At 41.2% G+C, this 25,413-nt stretch overlaps 1 protein-coding gene across 1 annotated transcript; it reads right to left on the reverse strand.

Moving 5' to 3' along the window:
* Positions 1 to 1,277: 1,277 nt before the first annotated feature.
* unm_sa1614 (un-named sa1614) lies at positions 1,278 to 25,379 on the reverse strand. The gene is made up of 28 exons (XM_034692548.1): positions 24,549 to 25,379; positions 16,911 to 16,983; positions 15,363 to 15,508; positions 14,163 to 14,237; positions 13,925 to 13,974; positions 13,020 to 13,149; positions 12,468 to 12,553; positions 12,293 to 12,368; positions 11,054 to 11,134; positions 10,640 to 10,737; positions 10,408 to 10,477; positions 9,180 to 9,267; positions 9,003 to 9,051; positions 8,557 to 8,729; positions 8,332 to 8,465; positions 6,865 to 6,956; positions 6,566 to 6,752; positions 5,601 to 5,686; positions 5,398 to 5,513; positions 5,131 to 5,198; positions 4,942 to 5,049; positions 4,580 to 4,865; positions 4,256 to 4,408; positions 4,087 to 4,150; positions 3,260 to 3,303; positions 2,420 to 2,574; positions 2,163 to 2,288; positions 1,278 to 2,010 (listed from the first exon to the last, which is right to left on the reverse strand). Exons 1-28 carry the CDS (start codon positions 24,681 to 24,683, stop codon positions 1,936 to 1,938), a joined length of 3,024 nt encoding a protein of 1,007 aa, XP_034548439.1. The 5' UTR covers positions 24,684 to 25,379; the 3' UTR covers positions 1,278 to 1,935.
* Positions 25,380 to 25,413: the final 34 nt, after the last annotated feature.

Raw genomic sequence — 25,413 nt, forward strand, 5'->3', positions numbered from 1 at the left:
TGAAATGTTCGAGAAGCTGTTGCGATGGAAGGGACTTATTTCTGTATAAAAAAATAATATTTAATAATAATAATAATAATGCATTTTATTTATAGGCGCCTTTCTTGGCACTCAAGGTCACCTTACAACATTAAAAACAAACAGAGTTTAAATAACAAACAGAGTTTAAATAACAAACAGTAAATAAAACACAATTTAAAAAGTTTTAAGTGAATGGACAGAGGAGTTGTGGTCAGATGGAATAAGCCAGTTTAAACAGATGGGTTTTGAGTTTGGATTTAAAATGTGGGAGTGTGTCAGTATTACGGAGGTCAGGTGGGAGAGAGTTCCAGAGCTGGGGGGCAGAGCGGCTGAAGGCTCTGCTCCCCATGGTAACAAGGCGAGCAGGGGGGACAGTGAGGTGGATGGAGGAGGAGGATCTGAGGGTGCGGACGGGTGTGGCAGTATGGAGGAGGTCAGAGAGATATGGAGGGGCGAGGTTGTGTATGGATTTGAAGGTGAGGAGAAGTATTTTGTAGTTGATCCGATGTGTGATGGGGAGCCAGTGGAGCTGTTGCAGGATGGGTGTGATGTGGTGGATGGAGGCGGTGCGTGTGATGATACGGGTGGCTGAATTTTGAACCAGTTGAAGTTTGTGGAGGGTTTTGTGTGGGAGACCAAACAGAAGGGAGTTGCAATAGTCCAAACGGGAGGTGACGAGGCTGTGAACAAGAATGGCAGTGGAGTGGGGAGTGAGTGTAGGACGGAGACGGTTAATATTGCGGAGGTGAAAGTAGGCGGACCGGGTGACGTGGTTGATATGGGAGGTGAAGGAGAGGGTGCTGTCGAGGATGACACCCAGACTCTTAACCTGAGGGGAGGGGAAGAGGGGCGAGTTGTCGATGGGAATAGAGAAGTTATGGAGTTTGTTTAATGTAGATTTTGTGCCAATTAGAAGAAGTTCAGTTTTATTGCTGTTTAATTTGAGGAAGTTTGAGGTGAACCAGGATTTAAATCAATATTTTGTATCTACTTTCAGTTTGTAGCCTGGTGATTATTCAAATTAGAATCCCAAAAAGGTAACAAGACTCCCCTGCTACAAGTCGGGATTATAATTTGATATCAGCACGTTTACTATACATTACCTCTTACATAATAGAAGTATGTAGTTTGCAGATTGACAATCACACAAAAGTTTCTTATCACAACAGAATTATTAAGTCTAAAGTGAGAACAGTAAAATACGTCATCACAGAAATATGTTCTATTGTTATAAAAGATACATTCAGGTACAAAAATGCTCTTATCGTAACGTTTTATTTTGTAACAGTGGCAGTAACACGCTGTTCTGATTCTTAATCGAGGCTTTTTAACGTCTTGTGCTCTTGAAGCATCACCTGAGACACGCTCGTGCTCAGACTGACAGATGTTACCTGAATTATGAGCCAACAGCTGTTTTTATATACATTAGTGTACAGTCCTTTGTGCTCATCACATTATGGAAGGTTAAGCCCTGCCCCAAAAAGGGGGTGGAGCCTGACATGGGAGAGTAGGGGCTTGTGTGTGTGTGTGTGTGTGTGTGTGTGTGTGTGTGTGTGTGTGTGTGTGTGGTGTCCATTCTGTTGTTCTGTTATCTGTGCTTTTATTAAAAATAATTTAAATAAATAAATAAATAAATATGTGTATCGTCAACATCAGCCTTGAGTCACAGCGTATCAGTGCGGCAGTCTGTGATCATGTGACCTCAGAGGGTCAAAGAGCTTGTCAGGACCGGATCAGTCCACTCTTAAAAGTTTAAGTCTGACCTGAAAGTCCAACTCAGGCCAAGTGAGATCAATGAATTCAGCACTGATTTGGTTTAGTTCTTGAGCTCCAGGTTCTGGTTCTTCAGTCTGACAGATGGGGTTCCGGATCTGCACTGCTTCTGGTTCTGGTCCAGTGCAGTCCAGGTTATCGTCAGTCTATGAGCAGCTGGACGAAGGAGGACGGAAACAAACCCCTCTGATCTGGTTCGTCCTCGATGTAACCATGCTACACACACACACACACACACACACACACACACACACACACACACACACACACACACACACACACACAATAAATACATTTTAGTCACATTTTGTTTGATATGATGGACAGTCGGCGTCTGTGAGAGCTCCAGAGTTCAGGACGATACTCACCCACCAATCACTGTCCTCCTGTCCCAGGACCACCAGCACCTGTCCCTCACAGAAGCTCAGCTCATCGTGGTGGTCAGCCTGACAGTCGTACAGAGCTTCAACCCGACGGCTCGTTGCACCTCGAGGCTGACGGCGGGGACAAAGAGAAAACGGTTAAATTCCACATATCTGAGCAACGGTAACTTTTTTTGTGGGGTGGGGTTTGAATTACAATTTTTAAAGGTCCATATTAAGTGAAAGGTAATTTAAGATCTCACCAATGATCTCCGAGGAAGTGGCTGGGGGGCAGGGCCTCTGTTGTCGTTGTCAAAACTCTGAGAGCGATGATTGGTGGGTGACCGGTTGGGCGGAGCTTTACTGGCAGGGTGCAGAAAGTGGGAGGAGTTACAGTCACTATCTGCTCTCCGAAAACCTGAGGAAAAAGAGAGCAAGAGAGACAGATGGAAACAGATCTCATTAATAAACTATATATGTATACAAGTCAAGTTGTTTTGATTGATTGTTGTAGTTTGCAGTGATAAAAGTAAATGTCATATTCAATAATACATCAATACATCAGCTCCCTTGTCTCGTAGCTTCCTCCGGATCTCTGTCGTACACTCCAGCTGCTACAACTACTACTATCCGTCTCACCACTATCATCTCTCTCTCTCTTCATCTCCCTCTATCCCTCTCTCCAACACGGTCTCAGCAGATGTGTGTCTAACATGAGTCTGGTCCTGCTGGAGGTTTCTGCCTGTTAAAGGAAGTTTGTCCTTGCCACTGTAACTTGCTTAATGCTGCAAAGTGCTCTGCTCATGGTGGATTAAGATGAGATCAGACTGAGTCCTGTCTGTAAGATGGTACTGGATCTTATCCTGTCTTGATGTTGGGTCTTTGTTAATAGAACATACAACAGAGTATGGTCTAGACCTGCTCTGTTTGGAGTCTTCAGATAACAATTGTTGTGATTTGGCGCTTTATAAATAAAGATTGATTGATTGATGTAAGTCAACATCTTTAAAAATCTTCAGTAACATGTGATGGATGAATCAGACTCCTGACAGAGAAAGCAGATGCAGATCTGAAAGGAACAAATTTTATGTTTCCTGAAGTACCTCTTTCGGGGCGCTCAGTCAGCGAGCTGAGAGGAGACGAAGGACTGGACGGAGAGAGGGAGAGAGGGAGAGAGAGAGAGAGAGAGAGAGAGAGAGAGAGAGAGAGAGAGAGAGAGAGAGGGGGTGTTATAACAGGTCACATTCTGACATGTAGTTCAGCTTCATTCCACTAGAGGTCACTACAGTCTCACACTTCAGCTGGTGAGCTCTCTGGCTTCTTTGAGCTTCTGAGCAGAGGAAAAAAATCCATCCTTAAATTTAACTTCAAACTTTTACTCTGTAAATGGGACTACATTTTAATGTATCTTTCTGAAATTTTCAAACCTCAAAATCCATGTTATTTTATGACCTAAATATCCAGTCAAACTTAAATAGTTTAAAATCTGCTGCACTGTCTCAATTGGATTTTACAGCTTTATTAAAAACCTTTGATCTCAAAAGCTCAAAGTTTGGATGACCTTAAGATGAACAGAAGCTTGACCCATTTAAAAGGTTTTAAGGTTTGGCAGATCATCTTCTATTTAACATTTTTAGGAAAAGCTGACTTTAAAATTCTCGATTCAAACAGATTTATTGAACAAGATATCGCCAGGATTTGTGTGCAGCTGAAAAAACAAGATGTTCTTGGCAAAATGCATTCACCTTTGTACTATTTCCAAATAAATATAGTGTTGAAATTATTGCAAAGCATCATAATCTGTCTTTATCGACATTTAAACGGGGTCTAAATTGAAACTGGGTTTGTCCAACGAGCATTAAGATCCTCCTTGTGTCCTTGTCTCGTGTTTCTTTGTGTTCTTATTGGTAGGTTGGCCTCATATACTCACACACACTTTCTGAAGGAGGAGTCTGGTCCACTGTAGATTCTGGGACTGGTTGGCAGCCCATAATCTACACACACAAACACATACATACACACACACACACACGCTCAGAGTTAATGACACTGTGATTACTCTGACGGGAAAATTGCAGCGTGTCTCTCTCAGATGTTACCGTGCTTGCCTGACTCAGAGCAGGTCCTCTTGTGTCGTACTGCAATCGGAGGCGGAGTCGGCTTCCTGTTTCCTGTCATGGGGAAAAAAACCTCCCCTTCTTCCTCCTCTTCTTCTCCCCCAGCGGGAGGAGGAGGAGGAGGAACATTGGGAACTGGAGGACGACAGAAAGCAGAGATGGAAGATGAATTCTTGAGATGTCTTATGAAACTGTTATAACACTCTGTCTGCCTCGCTGTTGTTTCAGGGCTCATTCTTTATCATTTCTAAATGTTCGATGATTCAGGATGACATTCATATTCCAGGAAATACACATTAACCTCACCTTTGACTCTCGGGGGCAGCGGGGGAGCTGGGGAGGACGGGGGAGGAGGAGGCGGGCTGGAGACAGGGCCTGAAGGACGATTGTGGAGTTCCATGGCCATGGCGAGCCTCCTCCCCACGCTGAGCAGACCTCCACCTGCTGCAGCCGCTGCCACTGCAGAGGAAGAGTTGGGGATGCCAGAGGAGTTCGACTGATTGAAGCTGAAGGGACGGGAGGAGAAGGAGAAGGAGGAGGTGAAGGTGGATGAGGAGGTAGAGGTGGAGCGCTCCTTCTTTATTGGACCGTTCTGAAACAAAAGAGGAAGAGGAGGTTAAATCTGACCCAGGAACAAGCCGTCGACTTTGACGTCTCGACGTTGTTACCTTGTCTTCGAATTCATCGTCGCTGTCGTAGAGATCATCGTGACGGAGCCTCCACTCGTACTCCACGTGGACGTGATGGTCGAACAGGTCAGACTGAGCTTGCTGCATCTGCAAAGACAAACACTCAGCTACATTAAACCTAACAGTGAAATCAATAATCAATATGTACGACCAGAGTGATGACCTCACCAGAGTCTCACAGTGAAAGTGCTTCAACCTGTGGCTCACGTCCAGAGCCGTCTCCCCCAAATCGTTCTCTGTTCAAACACAGGAAAACATTCGACACAGACTTTAATAAGATTTGAAAAGTGTCCCAGAAATTCCAAACTTTTAAAAAAACATCCATACTGTGTGTGTGTGTGTGTGTGTGTGTGTGTGTGTGTGTGTGTGTGTGTGTGTGTGTGTGTGTGTGTGTGTGTGTGTGTGTGTGTGTGTGTGTGTGTGTGTGTGTATTACTGATGTGCGTGCTGGCCCGGGCTCTCAGCAGCAGCCTCACACAGTCGCTCTTGTTGTGCAGACAGCTGTAGTGCAGCGCCGTGTTTCCTGCTGATGTCTGCACGTCCACATTGGAGCTAAAAACAAACAATCAAACACAGGTAAACACACAAGTGTACACAAAAACACACACTTCAGACTACACATCATGACAGCGAACTGACCAGTTCTGAGCGAGGAAGTCCAGGATGTGCAGTGACGTCCTGTCAGCCAATAGAACGGCTAGATGGAGCGATGTTTCACCTTTCTCCTGTTGGCATAGGAACATACTGCTGAGTTTATCAGAATAATGTGCGTGTACCTTAAGACTTGTGTGTTTCTGTGTGTGTATGTCTACATGTATGGTTACTTGTGTGTGTGTACCTGTGAGTGTATACCTGTGTGAATGTGTTCAAATGTGAATATACCTGAATGTTTTTCTTACTGTATGTGTAGACCAGTGTGTATACCTTTGAAAGTGTATGAGATAGTAACTTCTATATACTGTATATTTAACCTGCCTACTTCCTGTTAAGGTGCACGTACATATGAGTGTATACACATATTGAAGATTACATAACTGATTTTGTATATTTGTGTGTTTACTTGTGTGTGTACACCCTGGACATATACTTGTCTATACAGTATGTGTATACCTTGTTTGTCTGTCTGTGTGTATACCTGTTTAGATGTATACCAGAGTGTGTGTATACCTGTTGAAATATATGCAAGTGTGTGAATACCTGCACATGTTTATCTGAGTATGTGCATACCTTTGTGAATGTACCTGTACATGTCAAAGTATCCAAATTGACCCATACTATATTGCTTTGTGCGCCCTAATTGTGTACCAGTGTTAATGTTACTACTGTATCTGCATACAGACCTCTGTGTGCATACCTGTGTGTGGATACCAGTTTATACCTATGATTGCACATGTATATCCCTGTTTGTGTAAACTTCCATGTGTATACTTAAAAAAAAAGTTAAATCCTGTGCCTTTCTTTATAGTAAAGGTGCTTAAATCTGTATAACTGTACCTTTGTTGTTCTGTAAACCTGTATTTACCTGTGTCTGTGTACCTGTATGTACCTGTATGTGTGTGTGTGTACCTGTGTGTACCTGTATGTGTGTGTGTACCTGTGTGTACCTGTATGTGTGAGTGCAGTGGCTGGCTCAGCTCTGTCCTCTGAGCGTACAGCTGGATCAGACTGTAGATATCGCAGTTCTTTGTCGCCTCCTGCAGGCCGAGTCGCAGCGCTGCAGAAGAGTTGTGGCTGCGCCTCACAAAATGGACATCCTGATACTTTGACATGATGAAATCTTTACGCTCTGCCCTGAAAACACACACATAAACACACCCAAATTATGTGTGATCAAACTATTACTCACTGGAGTAACATACACCTCTGTCTGTATGTGTGTGTCTGTGCGTGTGTGTTGTCTTACATGTGGCTGTGCTGAGAGGGCTTCATGGACGGACTCAGCAAGTTTGCCTCCAGTATTTCATTAAAACCAGAGTTACCGACATTCCTGGCCAACTTGGAACAAGATGGCAGGAGGGGATTTAATTAGAGAACAAAGTTAAAGCTGCATTAAAGAGCGCATTTGACATCAAAGTCAAGATTGAAAGCAGTCTTTGAAGACCTCCAACGTTGTCTGATTTAACTGACAGCTTCAGGTGACTCATGGTTAGAGTCTCTCAGTGGCTTGGATATATTTGAAACTCTCACATAATCATAATCCAAAAAGAAAACTCAGCTGACGTTAAATGTGATGTGAGGTGTAAACTCTGACACTCGAACTTTACACTGCAAAAACTCAAAATCTTACAAAGTGAAATTGTCTCATTTTTAGTCAAAATGTCTTATCCCGCTTGATTTAAGATAAATGTACTTAACAAGTAACATTTGAGCAAGATAGAGGGACTCGTTAAATATCTTAAGTCAAACAATCTTGAAATGATCTTGTTTTGAGTTGTAATTTAGAAGAAACAAAGTTTATTTTACATTTCATAAATTTTTCAAGCTGAGATCTTATTTGTGGAAGAGGGATAATCTTGATTTAAGACAAACACTTTACTTGATTTAAGTAAATGCATTTTATTGCAGAATATATCAGAAAACAGATCCATTGATAAAATAAAGAAAGAAAGAAAGAAAGAAAGAAAGAAAGAAAGAAAGAAAGAAAGAAAGAAAGAAAGAAAGAAAGAAAAGTTGTTATTTTTAAGGGTGCGTTACAGTTTTCTGGCACTGTTTCTTCTAAATCAGATAAAAATATACATCCTCAAACTACATGCAAACAATTAAACACCTACTTTAGAGCATCGCTGGCTTATCCTAAATAACAACATGACTGAATATTAGTATATCCAGCTCGCTATGAGAAGACATTGTATCTCAAAATGCACAAATTAAACTTTGTGATCTTATTTCAAGTACAAAACGGTCTTAAACCTAGAGAAGTGCCACTATAATACAACTCCAATTGAGGTGAATATATCTCAAATGTAGAAGTTGACTTGAAATGTTTTAGTGCAAAAATCTTTTTTTGAGTGAAAAATACCAACTGTTAGCATATCTGGCGTATTCTGAGACACTAAGCTTTAAAATACTGGTACAATATTGCTTAAAATAAGTTTTCCTTGCTGATTTTAAGATCACAGTTTTCTAAATATTACGTCTTATTTTAAGAAATCTTACCAAGCAAATTTTCACTTCTTCTATTGGCAGATTTGTTTTGCTTATTTCAAGTTAAAAGTACCTGTAAATCATTTTTTTTTCTTGTTTTTGGAGGGGCATTTTTTCCAGTGTAAATGTGATGTGCAAACTCTGACTCCCACTCAAGCTTTAAAACCTTAAAACAAAAGTAAAGCCTTCAAGCAGATTAGCTTTTTAGAAAATAGGCAATACCTACCAATAAGTCAGATGTCCCCAAGCTGTCCAGACTCAGAGACTGGATCCTGGAGACGTGGACCCCCATCTCCCTGTGGATCCCTGAACATTCAATACAAGTGAGGATGCCCAGGTTGGTCGAGAGCCATCCAGGATCTACAGACAGATAGAGAGAGAGAGGTGGTTACACAGAGGACGGCCACGTGTAGTTAAAGAAAGGTGTTGGTTTGAATGATTGACAGTTTACCTGGAGCTCCACAGTCACAGCAGTTTGTGTTTCCTGGCATCCGTCTGACGTCATCAGTGATGGCCCGGGTCAGATCCTCCACACTGCTCTCCCCACCTCCTCCCCCTCTCCTCCCCCCATCCAGAGCCACGTTCAGAGCCTCCTGCTTACTGTTACTGAGCACCGAGATCCAGCTGCACACACAGAGGTAACACAGATACTTTCTAAAAATTGTACAATAGTATGGGAGGTAGAGCCTTCAGATATCAGGCACTTCTCCTTTGGAATCATCTACCAGTCAGGGTCCGGGAGGCAGACACCCTCTCTACTTTTACGAGTAGACTTCAAACTTTCCTTTTTGATAAAGCTTATAGTTAGAGCTGGATCAGGCTTGGACCAGGTCTTAGTTAAGCTGCTATAGTTTGGAAAGCGTCTTATGGTCACATTTGTTTTGTTTTTTTACTTACGCCACACACTCAGCTTCATCCTCAGCCAAGAAGTGGTATGTCCGATTATCTGAAGGAGACAACAAATTTTAAATTTCGATAGACAGATAGACGGATAGACAGATAGACAGATAGATAGATAGATAGATAGATAGATAGATAGATAGATAGATAGATAGATAGATAGATGTGTCTTACGAGATATGAGGTCAAAGCATTTCTTGTCCTCCACGCTGGGTTTAACCTGACAGGTGAGTAAGTTGAGTCTGGTTGGAGGTTTATTAGGCTGAAAGAAAGAAAGGAGGAGGTTATCAATATCAATCAACCTTCATACAAACTAGGGATGACCACAATTAATCGATTATCGATTAATTGATTGTTAAGAAATTACTCGAAACACACATTTTTGTTATCAATTTTCTGTCACGTGGAACAAACATTATGTGGTCTCATATTACACTCATCTATCAGGGAGGTGTTTGAAGTTTAAAGCATGTTTTGATGTGAATCAGCTGTTAAAGGTGTTGCGCACAGCGGAGACGCTCAGCTGGCGGCTGCGGCTGTGCGTCAGGTCTCCACGTGCGCTTTTTAAAAGAGGATCAATACAAAACTGCTGCCAACAACAACACGGACACAAAGGTTGACAGCTTTAAACAGGATATTTCCCACCTTTGGATACAAAGGCAACAGACAGGTGGGAAATTCTGGTACGCTACGTTTACAGACCAGCAACATCAGAGCCGTCTGGGCTTTTCTCCAGCGGGACTGATTATGACCCGGTTGCGCTCCCGGCTGACACCTGACCGAATACACATGTTTATTTTTCTCAATAAGAACGAGTAGACAGAAAACTGGACACTGTGAGTCTGAAGTACTTTTCTGTTAGTATTATGAGCCTTCACTTTGTAAGATTATGTCCGAGGAGAATATTTTAATGAGCCTGATCGTTGATATTCTGCGTGTCAAACGTGTGCCCGTATTCAATCCTGTCAGTTATATGCATTTTGTTACTGTAGAAAATAAAATTTAGGGGGAAAACAACCTATTTGGCATTATTTTTGAAGTAAGAATAATAACGTTTTTTTTTAATCAATTAATTGATAATTGATCGTTAACATTTCCAAAAATCGATCCCGGAAAATACTTAAAATGTACATCCCTAATACAAACACTATGATTAAACTCTATGTTACCTTAAAAGACTTAATCCTTAAATACAGAACATGATCCTCAAATTCGTCCCCATAAAGCAGGTATGGCCCCAAATTCAAGTGTGCAAACATATTTTAGGTTCAAACAAGGCCAGTGTGTTCTCTTATGTGAAGTCCCCACAATGCAGGTGTGCAAAAATATTGAGTCCTCACAATCTGACTAAATATGTATTAAGTCCCCACAATGTGGGTAAAACAAGTACACAAGGACTCACAGTAGCGTGTGCGATGGTCAGGTAACAGTTATGAGCTGAACATTTCCTCTTCTGCCACATTTTCCTTAACCTGAAACACAGACAGACACACGGTTTGAGTCCTGATACTTTTATTTCTAAAGGTGAGTGCTTCAGTGTGTACGACAGTGTGTGTGTGTGTGTGTGTGTGTGTGTGTGTGTGTGTGTGTGTGTGTGTGTGTGTGTGTGTGTGTGTGTGTGTGTGTTGTTTTACCCATCACTTTTCTTGTAGAGGAACCCGGTTCTTTCTGTCCCATATTGTTTGTCTCCCAGCAGCTGATGCATACTGTACACCTGCTTAGGTAAAGTGTCCTACAGAAACACACACAAGATATATTAAAATGTCTTCTTATCTCAGTTTTGAATTTTCTCTGATGACCTCTCAGGGTGTGTGTGTTTGTACTTACATACTATACCTATCTAACAGAGGACTATGTTTTTTTTACACATTTACCAACATTTTCATAATCTCCTGTTGGTCACATTTTAAATGATGCTAAAGCTAAGTCCAAACTCTTAAGTCAAGAATAATCACATTTTTCAGGTAGAGACCTTAAAACACACGCAATAATACACCAGTTTAAAGTACTACAATCTTTAAGTCTGTGTGAGTGTTTGTGTTTCCGACCTGCTCTGTGTGGACGACCGGCCTCAGCAGATCTCTGAGAGTCACCAGCTGCTTTTTCTCCTCCTCCTGCTGCTGCTTCACCTACAGACACATAACAGACAACAGCTCACCTGAGTCCTGCTCTCAAAACATGGCATAACTAGTCCTGACCTACCTGCTGAAAATAGGTTATAAATAACTTTTTATTATTATGAATGTTCAACTTGGTCTGATTAAATTGCCCATTTCACCTCAAACCTGAAACACAAAATTAGGTAAAACTTGCTGCCACGACACAAATGCTTTGAATTTGTGTGTGACATTGCTTTGGCAGAAAAGGGCTGCAACTTCAGAGGAGAAGCAAAGTCAAAAATACAAATCCATAATGGTCTACTTCTGTTGCACTTTTCTCTTTGTTAGCCAATGCAGCAAACTCAAGATTTAAACATGTGGTTTAATCAGCACCATTATATGCCACATCTCTCATTTTGATGGATGTCTTGGCAAGAAAAAAGCTCTAAGAAAAACATTACACTTTTAAAGAGAAAAAGTATTTATTTTAGTTTGTTAAATAACCCGATTAAAACTCCTTACATCAGCTTTCGAGAATTTTTTAATTTGTGAAGATTATTTTTATTTGATTATATTTTATTTTTTGTATTTTAATTTATCTTATCTTATTTTATTTTATCTTGTTTTATTTCATTTTATCGTATCTTATCTTACTTTATCTTATCTTGTTTTATCTTTATTTTATTTTATTTTTTATTTCATTTTATCTTATTTTACTTTATTGTCTCATCTCATTTCGTATGTTATCTTATCTTATCTTGTTTTATTTTTAACTTATTTCGTTTCATCTTATCTTATTTATTTTATTGTATCTTATTTTATTTTCTCATATCATATCATATTGTATCGTATATTATATTATCTATTTCATTTTATTATATTTTATGGAATCATATCGTATCGTATCTGATCTTATTTTATTTTTAAAGGGATCGTTTACAATATTTAACAGAAATGAAGGCATTTGATGCAAAATCTCTAAGTGAACTCAAGAGACCAAAACCAGTTTTGTACCAGGCAGTAAAATGTTAAGTTCTGCAGTAAAAACTGGGATTGTTTGGATTTTAAAAGGCATCTATTGGTTTTCAGATCCTGCCCCAAGTGGACACACAAGGAACAGCAGTGCTAGCAGCAACAGAGTCAACCAAAGCCCACAATATTTAATATCACAGTGTTTACGCCTCATACCGTCGTCAGGACTCCATTCAGCTCCTCCATGTACTGCTTCAGCCTCTGAGTGGTGGACACACACTCCTGCAGGAAGCTAAACACACAAACACACAAACAGTAATAAAGCAACAGCACCATGTTTGTTTACTGCACACATACACAGCACACTGTGTGTTTGTGTGTGCGCCCTTACTTATTGTGGCTGTGGTAGTGTTTGATAAGGTTCTGCAGCAGGTCCACTCCTCTCTTTGTCTTTATCTCATTCACCTTTATCAGATACTGTAAGAGAGAGAGAGAGAGAGGGGGGGGGGGGGGGGGGGGGGGGGGGGAGTGTGTTCATGAGACATATTTAAGGCTGCACATGTCGGAAGTGATGGATACACATCAGAGTATCTGGAGAACCAGAAGCAAGGGATCAACAGAGAGGCGGAAAAAGGCAGGAGCAGAAATAGCTCAAACAGAGAAGGAAGAAAAAGAGGAGGAAGAAATGAGAGACCGCCGGGAGGAAGAAAGAGAGAAACAAAGGAGAAGAAGAAGGTGAAGGGGAAGAAGGAGAAATAAAAACAAGGACAGAAGAAAGAAGGGGGAGAGAAAAGAAGTGAGGAAGAAGAATAACGGAGGAAGACAAGTTAAAGCAGACGGAGGAGGAAGAGGATGAAAACAAAAGGAACAACAAACGGATGAAGGGAAGGTGAACGAGCAGGTGGAGGTCGAGTAACGAGCTTCACATAAACAAATCACTGACCTCACACATGCTCAGTTGGAAGGAGCGTCTCTCTTTCTCCAGCTCCTCTGCGATCTCTCCCCCGCTCACCTCGCTCCTCACCATCCCGTACTGCCGAGCCAGCTCCCGCTTCTCCTTCTCCACCTGCTTACTGTCCACGCACACATGCGCACACGCACGCACGCACGCACACACACACACACACACACACACACACACACACACACACACACACACACACACACACACACACACACACACACACACACACACACACACACACACACACACACACACACACACAGGTTACCAGCTGTAACCTGAAACCTATTAACAGTCTGCAGTGGTGGGAAGCAGCTAAGTTAAGCGCACCAAAGTGAAGTTTATCATGAGGAGCTTCAGTACTTGAGTAATTCTAATTCATAGCACTTCTACTTCTACTTAACTGTTATCTACTGAACCTGTTACACTTCATGGATATACACCTGTGAGCTAGTTGAAGCAGGCAACCAATTTGGCAGTCTAGTCAGGCTGCATGATTTCTGGTCTGCAGAGGTCAGCCTCTCAGCTAGAAGGTTCCTGGTTTGAGTCTGTTGCCAGTCTGCAAGAAGTTTGCATGCGTGCACATGTGCCAATACTCTCTGGTTACTTCCTCCTGCATGTCCAAAGATGTGTCTCTACATGTTAGCCCTGTGACGGAATGGCGACTTGTCCAGTGTACCATGCCTCTCGCCAATGAAAGCTGGGACAGGTCCTCTACCAGTGCTTAACTCATACTTTCAGCTCCACCACCTCTGTCTACCTGCAGGCTCCGACTATAGGAGGTCAAGATTGGAGCCTGGACAAACAACTTTTCTGCTGCAATGAACATGAGTCATAAACTACACAGAACTAGAACTATCCCTTTAAGACAGGAGATCACTCACAATCTGCTCTCGTAGTCCCTCCACGCTTTGTCAAAAGGCTTCTTCAGATCCTACAACGAAACACAGAGAGACTTAGCTGAAAGTTAAGATCCACTTTAATTTATTTTAACACATAAATATGTTAAAAGATGAGGATTAACTCTTTGTTCCATTCAGTAGATATAATGACAGGTTGTAAAAACTGTAATAAAAATGTGATTTGTTTCTAGGGGTTGAAAAGTAGAAAAAAGGTCCTCACCCCCTTCACCTCCCGCAGGTCTCCTTTAACCAAAGAGTCCAGGAAGAAGTTGATGTTGTGGAGCATGCTCTTTAACTGCAAACACAAGAACACAAAGTTCAAAGCTGTCATTGAAGGAACTAAAGTCTTGATCCAAAATATTACACAAGAAATACATTTCATTGTCAATTTGATTTGTGTTGTTTCCAAAGGAGGTAGAAAACCAATCTGTTCCTAATTCCAGACAATCTTGTTGCAGATAAGACATTTTCTTTCTTTTCATCTGACAATTTTCCAATTTCATCCTAGAAGAGCGTGGGCACAAGTTGGCCCAGCTGTTTCAGCATGTGCCCCATGTACAGAGGTTATATTTTGCATGGCAGCGATCCTCTGCTGCATGTCATCCCCTGCTTTCTACTACACACATCTTCAGCTGCCCTGACTTATAAAGGCAAAAACTTCCAGACAAAAAATTATTAAAAAAGCAGTTTCCAAAGAAGGTAAAGTTTTCTTCTTCCAACTGAATATTAAAGAGAAATGTTCTTTATAATTTTGATATCTTAAGAATCAAAGGACTTAGACTCAGTTGGATTCAAGGTTTTGAGTACAAATTTGGAATCGACCAATTAGGATTCATACGTTCTTTTTATAAGAAATAAATGTTCAGTTGAAATCGAAATGGTCGAAATGTTAGAAAAGGTTTCCAATTAAAAAGTTTCTACCTGGACTTTTGAATAGACTCGTAAAAGCGGGTCATAAAAAGATGTTTTCCTAAGAGGAGTTTGGAACCAAAGAGCCACTCAAGGTCAGGAGCCTACAAAGGTTTTTACCAACCTTCAGGCCTGGTGAGAGCCATTCACAGCTCTTAAATCCTTAGTTTTCCTGATGGAGTCTGGGATGAACCAGCATCAAGATAATCAAACCTTTTAAATTGAAGGATTTGTTGTTGGGTGTTTTACCAATCACAAGATGTTTTAATAAAGTCGTTCCAATTTGTCTTTATTTGAAGGTTTCCAAAAATAAGTTTCAGCCAATCAGGAATTTTCCTGTGGCTGCTTCTCAATGGACTTAAAGTGATCTGTTGAATCTACACACAGATGTTTGTCCTGAGTGTCGATCACAAGCTTTGAGCTGCTGTGAACTCACTGAATAATAAATGAAATGTTCCCGGGGCACAGACGTTCTGACCTTTGACCTTTCTTTCAATCACCGATGACTCACCAGGTTCTTCATGGGAGAGAGGAGCTCTTTGGAAAAGTCTGCCAGTCGACAGAAAGCCGAGCCGACCTCAGACTCTCCGTTTGAGTGACAGTTGACCGACAGCTTCTCCATGGAGTTGATGTACTGCTCTAGGTAAGACACGTGGTCTAAAGGAGAGAGGTAGAGTTAAACACACAGATTTTAAAATCTGATAATAATGCTTACAAGCTATCATGTCCTACATTGAGTCATTATGGTCATTTAACAAAAAATGAGATAAAATAAACCAAATAGGACAGGATCAGATTATTGTCTATATGTTATAAAAGACAACAAATGATCCCACTCACAGAACCCACAGACAACATCTGCTAACCAGATGGTATGAGATCATTTCACATTTTCTTGAGATTTAATAAATTAAAATCAACATACTTTCATTAAAACTAAACAGAAAAGCATGTTTTAGTGAATTCCCTGCAACTAACAATTATTATTTTCGACGATGTGCTGTATCATGCAGGGATTTACACACAGAGCAGCCTCAGAAAGCCTTCTAACTATTAATCCAACATTTATTGCACACCTGAGAGAATCACACGCTGTTTGGATAAGGTTAATATAACGTTAAAGTTTTTAGTGCTGACAACAGACATACATATGTTTGGGTTTTGGATCCCACAGACGACCAAGCTTAACATCCCATTGGTTGTCTTGTAGCCACAGTGTTCTCCTACTTGTCTCTGGTCTTTGGTTGGTAAATAAAACTTAATATTCAGATGTTTTTGTCTATTTATTGTGCAGAATGTGGCTAGTGGTTTGTTTTCCCCTCAGTGCCATCCAGTTGTGACGTTTTCTAGGATGCCGACTGTATCTATAACCTTTTGTTTTTAAAAGTAAAACTGATGCAGAAAAGTCTTGAAGCTGCATTCTCTCTCATGACCAGCAGGGGGCGACCCTACTGGACACAGAGATGTTAAACTAAGTCGAAGACAAACGTGCATTACTTTACTCAACATATATTTTAAAATCAGTATGCTTTTTCCTGATCTTTTGGGGTCTTAATTACAAGTTTTATAAAATGCTAATGTTTGGACTTCAATGTGAATTAAAATGTTAAATTTAATTTAGCTTGCTAGTAAGCTGATAACACTATTGCTGAAATGAAGGCGCTACAAATCATCTAATCAGAGGGACCATTATTCTATCTGCATGAATAAACAATTTTTGGATCAATAAAATCATCTTTATATTCATACTTAGTGTCAGCAAATAAGCGGTATAATGTATAATGAGTGCGTGGTGTTGCAAAATAACCCGCTCGTGGTCATATCAGGATTTCCTTTCCCTCAGATTCTACTTCCTATTACCTCCAGCTCACAAACAGTCTGTGTCTGTAGAGTAGACACAAAGCAATATAAGTATGCCTCCTGACCTACTGGGTTTACATTGACACCCCCAAAAAACAAGGTGGAGCCCTAAAAGGAGCAAAAACAGGTGACATCATGGCGGCCACATTCACTTCCTGTTTATTAAGACTCCACAGTTTGTTGTTATCAGAGTGTGTACCTTGTCCTGCAGTGAATTTGGCTTTGGCAGCTTTCTTCATCTTCTGCAGCACCAACCGGTCACTGTCCAGAACCTGAACACACACACACACACACACACACACACACACACACACACACACACACACACACACACACACACACACACACACACACACACACACACACACACACACACACACACACAAAGACACAGAACACAGAACACAGTGTGTGAATATTCTGTTTGTGTGTGTGTGAGTGTGTGTGAGTGTGCACTTATTCACCTGCTGCTGACTCAACACACACACAGAGGACGAGCTTTTGTTCCCAGACAACAGGCAGCTCCAGTCCTGTGTGAGCGTTATCAGTCTGAATCTCCGGATGAAGCATCTGAAGTGTGTCGCTGTTTTAAAGCGAGGCACACTCTTTTTTTATCTTGTCCAGGATAATCATGAAAAATAAATGTGTGTCTCCTCAGAGATTGTACCCAGTTCTCTGTCTTTGTCATTTCTGAGAATAGCAGCCTCTGTTTTTAGAGCGAACAGTTTGAATCGACACAGCTGGAAGAACACAGGTGTTACTAAGAACAAAAACAACAGCTCTGTTGTGTTCAAGCAGCCCATTTAGTCACGACGGCGTGACAGCAAACCCAGAGCCTCATTAGTTTTATTTACACACACACACAAACTCTGTGAAAAAAGTCAGCTGTCAGAAATCAGTCAGTGGTCAGACAGAGGCTCTAGACCTCGTTAGAGGGGTCGCTGGTGAACCTTTCTTTCTGGAGTCCCTGAGTTCCCTTGTCTCGTAGGTTCCTCTGGATCTCTGCTGCTGTGTACGTGCCAGACTCCAGCTGCTACAACTACTACTATCTGTCGAGTGTGTTGGATGAGGTGAGATTACATGCATTTTAAAGTCACAAAAATCCATTTTCCGACGTTTTTTTTTATGCCCTGGCCCAAAGTCCGACACGCCCACAACTTTCGTCTAAACAGAATGCCTTTACTTTGTATTAATCATCAATGGGTTTACTATAGAATGTGCCTAGTTTGGACTGAATCGGAGAAAAGCTCTAGGAGAAATGAGCAAAAGTATGCACCCTTGCACAGACCCATTTTGGCCCATTTTTTCATGTTCAAAGCTAGGTGGCGCTCTTCCTGTTGAGTTTTGAATATGGGTGCCACTGACTTGTTTGTGCGTCCTGATGCCATAAATATGTGTAAGATTTTTCATGCATGTAGCTCAAAAAACTCGATGCTTAGGGTGTTATTTTTACCTCTAGGGGGCGCTACTGAGAATTTTTTTGCGAGACCTATAATAACTTGCAATTTTCACCAGACCCGATGAGTGTGCAAAAATACTGGCGCTTTCATTAACGTTCAGGGGTCCAAAACTGCAATCTCCTATAATAATAACCCTTAGGGTTACAATAGGGCCTTCGACACCAGCGGTGTTCGGGCCCTAATAATAACTTTCTTTGGGTTGCAGGATTGCAAAAAAAATACAATGCAAAAGATTAAAAAGAATAAACGCAAATCAAACAGAATAAAAATTACAAAATAAAATGAAAAATAAGTAAATCAATTAATTAATTACTATAAAAAAGGTAAGTAAATAAAGGCATTAAAGGACAATACAAATATTTTAAGAAGACAAAATCACAAAATAGAAAATAGAAAAGGATAGATTAAGAATATTAAAATAATAAATGAAAAAAAGAAATAAAACAATAAATAATCAAATTAAATTAGCAATTAAATTAAAATAATTAATTAGTTGGATAAAATAATAAAAAATAAGGCTCACTTCTAAAATATAAATCATGATTTCTTTAAAGTAACAGGAGCGCCCAGCTGAAGAATCAGTAATAGAATACAGAAAAAACACACGTTTCTTTTCATTACTGAGACATCCAGCTTTTTCTGTCCTCTGTATATCTCCTCTCTTTCATTCTCTGATGTTAGTGACTGCAGCTCTTTATCTACATACTTTTGTTGAGATGTCCCAAGGGTGCACTCAGACTTCGTAGAGCTGCCCTCTCCTTTAATGCGTCCTCATTGTTGAATAAAGCTGCAGAGCACCATTACCTTAAATGCTCCTCCTGCTTTGAAAACCTTTACCGGTCTTTTACAAACAGCCCCGGAGGAAGCAGGTTGCTGTTTTACATAATCCTTGACTCAAAGTGAAGCGTGTAAGAGATGTTGCTTTTATGGCTCATGCTCCTTGACTATTTCCTTTGTAACGTATGAATACGCACGTGTAATTTGTGTCTTTAATGTGGCTCTGTCTCTGCTTCAGACTCGATCAGAGGCCTGACTGATAGAAGGATCCATAGTCACGGAGGCGACACAGTCAGGGTCACATTCCCGATAATTTACCCTGCACACCTAACCCTCCTTCGTTCAAGGCAAAGGAGAAAGTTTCATGAAACCCCCTCCCACAGACCCATCGATTCTATTGATCCTGAAGCTTATTGAGCCAACCGTGGGAGGAGATAAGGGCACGAGTAGAAAGGGATGAACAAACACTTTTATGGGGGAGGTATTCTTTGTTTATTTGTCATGAACAATAGCTTCACGCACACAGGATATGTATGAAAGAGAGACAGCAACCAAAGTGGAAGGCCTGAAAAGTGCTAATACTGTCGCATTAACCAGGAAACCTTGGACGTCAGTGAGTCATCAAAACTTTCTCAGAATAACTGTACATCACGTTGACACTGATTATTTTGAATATAAGCTCTTTGAAGCTGTCTTTTTCCTCTATATAGTTTCTGAGTACACAGGTGCAGCAGTGCAGCATCTATTTCAATAATAAATCAAAAAATTAAGATTGTACAGTTAATTTCATTGCGTATAATGAATTCACAAATCAAGACTGGCTTTACATTGTCATTACGGACTCAAAAATGCAGCTATTTCACTATCACTGCCGTAGACGGCCTGCTGCTGTGAACGTGCCAGACTCCAGCTGCTACAACTACTACTATCTGTCTCACCATTATCATCTCTCTCTCTCTTTATCTCCCTCTATCCCTCTCTCCAACACGGTCTCAGCAGTCGGTGTCTAACATGAGTCTGGTCCTGCTGGAGGTTTCTGCATGTTAGAGGTAGTTTGTCCTTGCCACTGTAACTTGCTAAATGCTGCAAAGTGCTCTGCTCATGGTGGATTAAGATGAGATCAGACTGAGTCCTGTCTGTAAAATGGGACTGGATCTCATCCTGTCTTGATGTTGGGTCTTTGTTAATAATAGAACATAGAGTATGGTCCAGATCTGCTCTGTTTGGAAAGAGTCTTCAGCTAACGTTTGTTCTGATTTGGCGCTATAATTATTGTGATTAAAAAAATCCTAATTTCACAGGCTCCAAATTTTAAACATACAAATAAATCAAAGATTCAAAGTGCAGAGTGTCTGAAAAAAAACACATATTAACAGGTTTTAACATCTTTTACAATACTTATTTCTTAATCTTTGCCTTCACTCATGGTTTAATGACCTTTCTTTTTCTATTTTGCTGCCTTGGACTTTGAAAACTGTTTCAGAAATGAAGGCTATTTAATAAAAAGAAGCTTTGAATTAAAATTTTCTTTTTTTAAAGTTATATATTTTTTTGACATATTTTCCTTTATTGATAGTACAGCTGAAGAGAAACAGAATATGTGGGGAGTAGAGAGCGAGGGAGGACATGCAGCAAATGGTCCTGGTCAAGAGTGGAACCAGCAACCTCTGCAACAAGGACTATAGCTGCTATATATGGGCCTGGGCTGTGCTTAGACCGCTACGCCAACAGCGTCCCTGAATTATGTTCTTTCAATATGTTATTTTCACAATCAGAGCTGCTGTGGAAGACATAGACAACCATATCTTCCCTTCTTAAGAATACAGCAAAATGATTCATTATTAAATACACCATTGTAATTATGGAAAGACAATGAACCACTTACATCATAAACTTTAATATCTTTTCTATCTTCTTTATAATCTACATTTTGTCTGTTAAACATGTGCTATGCAGCCCATAGGCTCATTAGTGTTTATGATTGGTCATGTGATGTAAACTCTGCCCCCTTTCGTCTGACCAGGAAACGCTGGGTTGACTAACCAGCGCTGAGTGAGCACTGAGGGAGCGCTGAGAGTGATTTCTTTGGTTAGTCCAATAACTTAAACCAATCCTGGGTTTCATGATCTCACCTTGTAGCTCAGCCTCAGGTTAGATTCATGATCATTTCAACATGTTTAATATTAATGTTAATGTTATTTATGACCCGCTAACACACAAACGTAGAAATAATCCTGACATAATTTATGAAAGAGGACCGTCAGATCAACTCATCAGGTTTCAGATTAACTCTAATCCTCGTTAATTATCCTCATCTCTCTGGCTCCTCCCTCATTAGCATAACATAACAATAACACTGAAGACTAATGAGAGTTAATCTGTTGCTGTGGCAACATATGCCAGCTTCGTTGGGGGTACCAGGTTTGAAGTGGAGGAGGGGGGGCGGTGTGAGTCTGTTTTTCAGAGCACACAAAGATCTGAAGGTTTCAGGTCAACGACTCTGCTAACCAACACTGTGTTTGTGTGTTTGAGTGTTTGAGTGTGTGTGAGGGTGTGTGTGTGTGTGTGTGTGTGTGTGTGTGTGTGTGTGTGTGTGTGTGTGTGTGTGTGTGTGTGTGTGTGTGTGTGTGTGTAGGGGGCTTATGGGGGTCGCTGGCTGCTGGTTTTGAGGGGCCCCCTAACCAAAGCGACAGACACAGACATTCAGCAGCAGAACAACTGACATGACTAACCGGTGATTCATCGACGTGTTCATTTACAGAAACTAATTCAGCAACTTTTAACATCATGACCTCAGTATTGGACTCTTGTTCAGGTAGATCAGGACGTGTCTGGACCTGAACCTGGACCCTGCGTAGGCCAGATTAAACCACCAAGGAGACTCCTGAGGAAACAGATGTGACAGCTTCGCTCTGATAAGGAAATCGGGTGTAATTGGAAAGGAAAATTGTCAATGTCATGCACAGTATCCCCGACTTTAAGTCTGTGGGGAGAAGAATTTAATTAACTCTGTGAACTTGGGGAATGACCCCTATCTGTGCTGATGTTTCATATATGGAAATCAGAGCAGGGAAAGTTTCTTTCTGACAAGAAGTAATGTCTCAGCGAACTTTGTGTGATAGGAAAGAGCCACTGCGTAGACTCTGTGCTGCAATAGAAAATCGAAGCCTTCTGACCTTACAACAACGATGACATTTAATCTGATGTGCAACGTCAATTATATATCTCTGTCCTACTCCTTCTCTTTCCCTTTCTTTACTCTTATGTCTCCTCTAAAAGTTTAGGACCGCCTGACAGCTGGAGTCATGTGACCGAGGTTTTCCCGCAGTAATTACTGAATCAAGGATTCTTCTCCTCCTTTCCTCATCCATGTTCTCTTTCTGGTCCTCTGAAAACCTCTGACCTGTTGACTCCAGGCCTGGCTCCACCCATCATGTTGGTTTCTTGTTGTAGATAAGTGAAATACGATCTGGTGATAACACAGAGTGTTTTATTCTGAAAATTAACCGGATGTTTTCATTTTGTTTTGGTGCCTGACTTCCTGTCCTGCTCCATTTGCTCTGTTGAGATTGATGCGTCGTGCTCCGGCATCCGGCAAAAATAGAAGTTTTGCATATCTAATCAGGAGGGCTCCGACCTGCCGGATCAGAGACGCAGCCGGAACACAACGGAGCGGATCCAGTGGGAGTTAACACATTGACGAGGATAGAAACCTATCAGATCCAGTGCTGTGACGGATCGGAGACAGACCGGACAAGAACCTTGGGGAATTTGGCCATAAAAAGTGTTTCAGTCTAACAGTATTCTTCATACTACAACTGTTACTAGAGTTGTGACCTTCTTAAAAATACAAAAATGCCAACTGGAAAGAAACAGCTTTGGTGATTCATGACAATGATGCAACCAATTCATCAAAAAGGTTACAGCACAGCTGTAAAAAGCGAAACTAACTCGACTTAATGTTTGAACTTTCACAACAAAAGGGTCAAAGATCTACCTTGCACTCTGCCAAAAGCTTTTTATCCACAAAGGATGGACGAATAAGGTGAAAACGGCAAAGGGAACGCAGCCAAACACCAGCAGTGCTGTATGTTTCTTTTCTATTCTTCAGGTTTGGTTTTACTTCCCAGAGACGCTCTGAAGGTAAAAAAAGAGTTCGATAAGGAAACCACATTTTCAAACAATTCACCTATCTGCTTTCTCTTCTTCTGCTATCACTATACTCAAAGTTCTAGATCATACGACATTATAGCATCAACAAGTGATCATTTCATCTCTTACTAATAACTGAGCCACTGAGTGATACCAGACCTTCAACGGATGTTTAACAACACATCTGAAACCTTGGCGCCAGCTATACAACGACTAATGCTAGCATTAAACCACTTCAGCTAGTGCTATGATACCCACATATCAAAATTGTACCTCAATATAAACTCTCAGGCACTTCCTAGCAAACATTGTTTTTGGCTATAATGCTAAAATTATACAAAAGCTAACCACTTTCTGGCTAGTATTGTGTTAGCTTGGAATTTGTCCTGTACCTCCTCCTAATGGGAATATTAGCTCTCAGACACTTCTTTGCTAACTGTAATATTAGCTTGTTTTTGGCAAAAGGTTCAAAAGCTAATGCTTCTGTTTACATTCTTGTTACGCTAGCTAAAAAATTGTGTTGTATTAACGTTTAGCCCCTTACAAGCTTACATCACACATTAGGTCGTAAATGGCTGGATGCTAACGTTGCCTGTTTTCTAAGTGTAGCTAATCAAATCAAATGTGTTTTATCTGGAAATATGACCTAATTTTGCTTTGAGTATTTACTCATCATCGTAAATGAAGCATTGGTAAAACTAACAATTCACAGATTCTCTATATTTGCAAACCTGGAGTACAGCAATACGCGGTGAAAACATTTACTCATAAGCTGTACATGCCATCAGAGAAAAATGGCCGTCCTGTGATGGTGAACGAACGTGTTTATGCAATCATACTGCAATCAAATATGATTGTATTAACTTTAACAACCATAGGCTACATAGGTCTACCTTATAGGTGTTTGAATTGTTCATACTGATGCCTAACATTTTACAGAAAGGCCTACTTTGACTCAAAAAAACCTAATCATCATGTTGTTGTTAATAATTTTGATAAAAACATTATAGCTGGGTGTGGATTTATCCTAATGGTTGAACTGCATGCCAATAGCTTGTGGCCTAGGTTGGATTCCAGCCTGTGGCCCCCTTCCCGCTGTCCTCTCCTCTTTAAATAAAGGTGTAAAAGACCAAAATATAAGTTTAAAAATATATTGATATAAATAATAGGTGTTGCAGTTCATTAAAATGTTATTTGTAATTTGCAATAGGATGATAAACTGGTGTTAATCCCACAACATTTAAGATGCGGTATGGCGAGGGGGGCCTGAAGGGGGCTCAGCATCTCAAATTTGCCCCTGGGCCTCGCAGCCCTTCAGTCTGGCCCTGTTTGAAGAGAACAAGGCAGGTTCACCTCATTCAAGAAACGGCCCAGGTGCTAAATTCAGCATTTACAGTCCATGACAACAACAAGAACCACTACTACAGCTCCTCTGAGCTGGTACTGACCTCCTCCAGCAGGTAGACCGTGTTCCTGCAGCTGATCATCTTGGAGGTGAAGGAGGAGGTGGTCGGGGAGCTCCAGTCGTCCTGAACCTCCTGCAAGAAGTCGGAAACGGACACGCACTCCGGCATGGTGCTCATCAAACCGGGACCCACCAGCGGGACCAGCTGAGACAGGCTAACAGAGTCCGGGACTGACAGACTGGGTTCCACACAAAAGAGCGAGGGAATCAGGCGCAACCCCTAAACCCGATCCCCAGAGTCGGCTCTGATTATGAGAATAAACCCCTGTAATAAATGAAGGTGAGGTAATCCCGTTAGAGCTCTCTCTGCAGCTCAGTGAGCATAATCCAGCCTTCACCGGCAGATAAAAACGGTAATTAGAGAGCAGATCCGTTAGTGTGACTTCACTGTGAGCCTCTTCCTCCTCTTCCTCCAAACAAAAGGTGATTAAATCCAGCTGGAGATCTTCCCCATCAGCGATGATTCACTGAAAACCGAAAGTAAAACACTCCCGATGCAGCATCGCGTTTAAACAAAAGAGTCTCTTTTCAGATTCAGATTCATACAGAGGAAAACCCACAAACCCAGCCCGGGTCTCCGTGAACCAGCTGACAAAGACCGGCTGAGGTGAGCAGAGTACTGGACCCCTCCGGATCACGAGACCGGCTGCAGGTGTGGGAATCAAACCGGTGTCTGCTCTTAGCTCAGAATCAGCCTGAAGTGTTTTTAACCATCAGCTGATTTTTTTTCTGCTTTTCCTTCTTTATTCAACCCGCATGTACCGGCGCGTTCACGAGGCACGGCGGCGGGGCTGTGTGCCGCGGGAGCGCGCACTGCTGACCGAGCACAGAATAAACCCTAACACACC

This window comes from Notolabrus celidotus, chromosome 1, assembly GCF_009762535.1.
Source record: "Notolabrus celidotus isolate fNotCel1 chromosome 1, fNotCel1.pri, whole genome shotgun sequence".
Classification (NCBI taxonomy): Eukaryota; Metazoa; Chordata; class Actinopteri; order Labriformes; family Labridae; genus Notolabrus; species Notolabrus celidotus.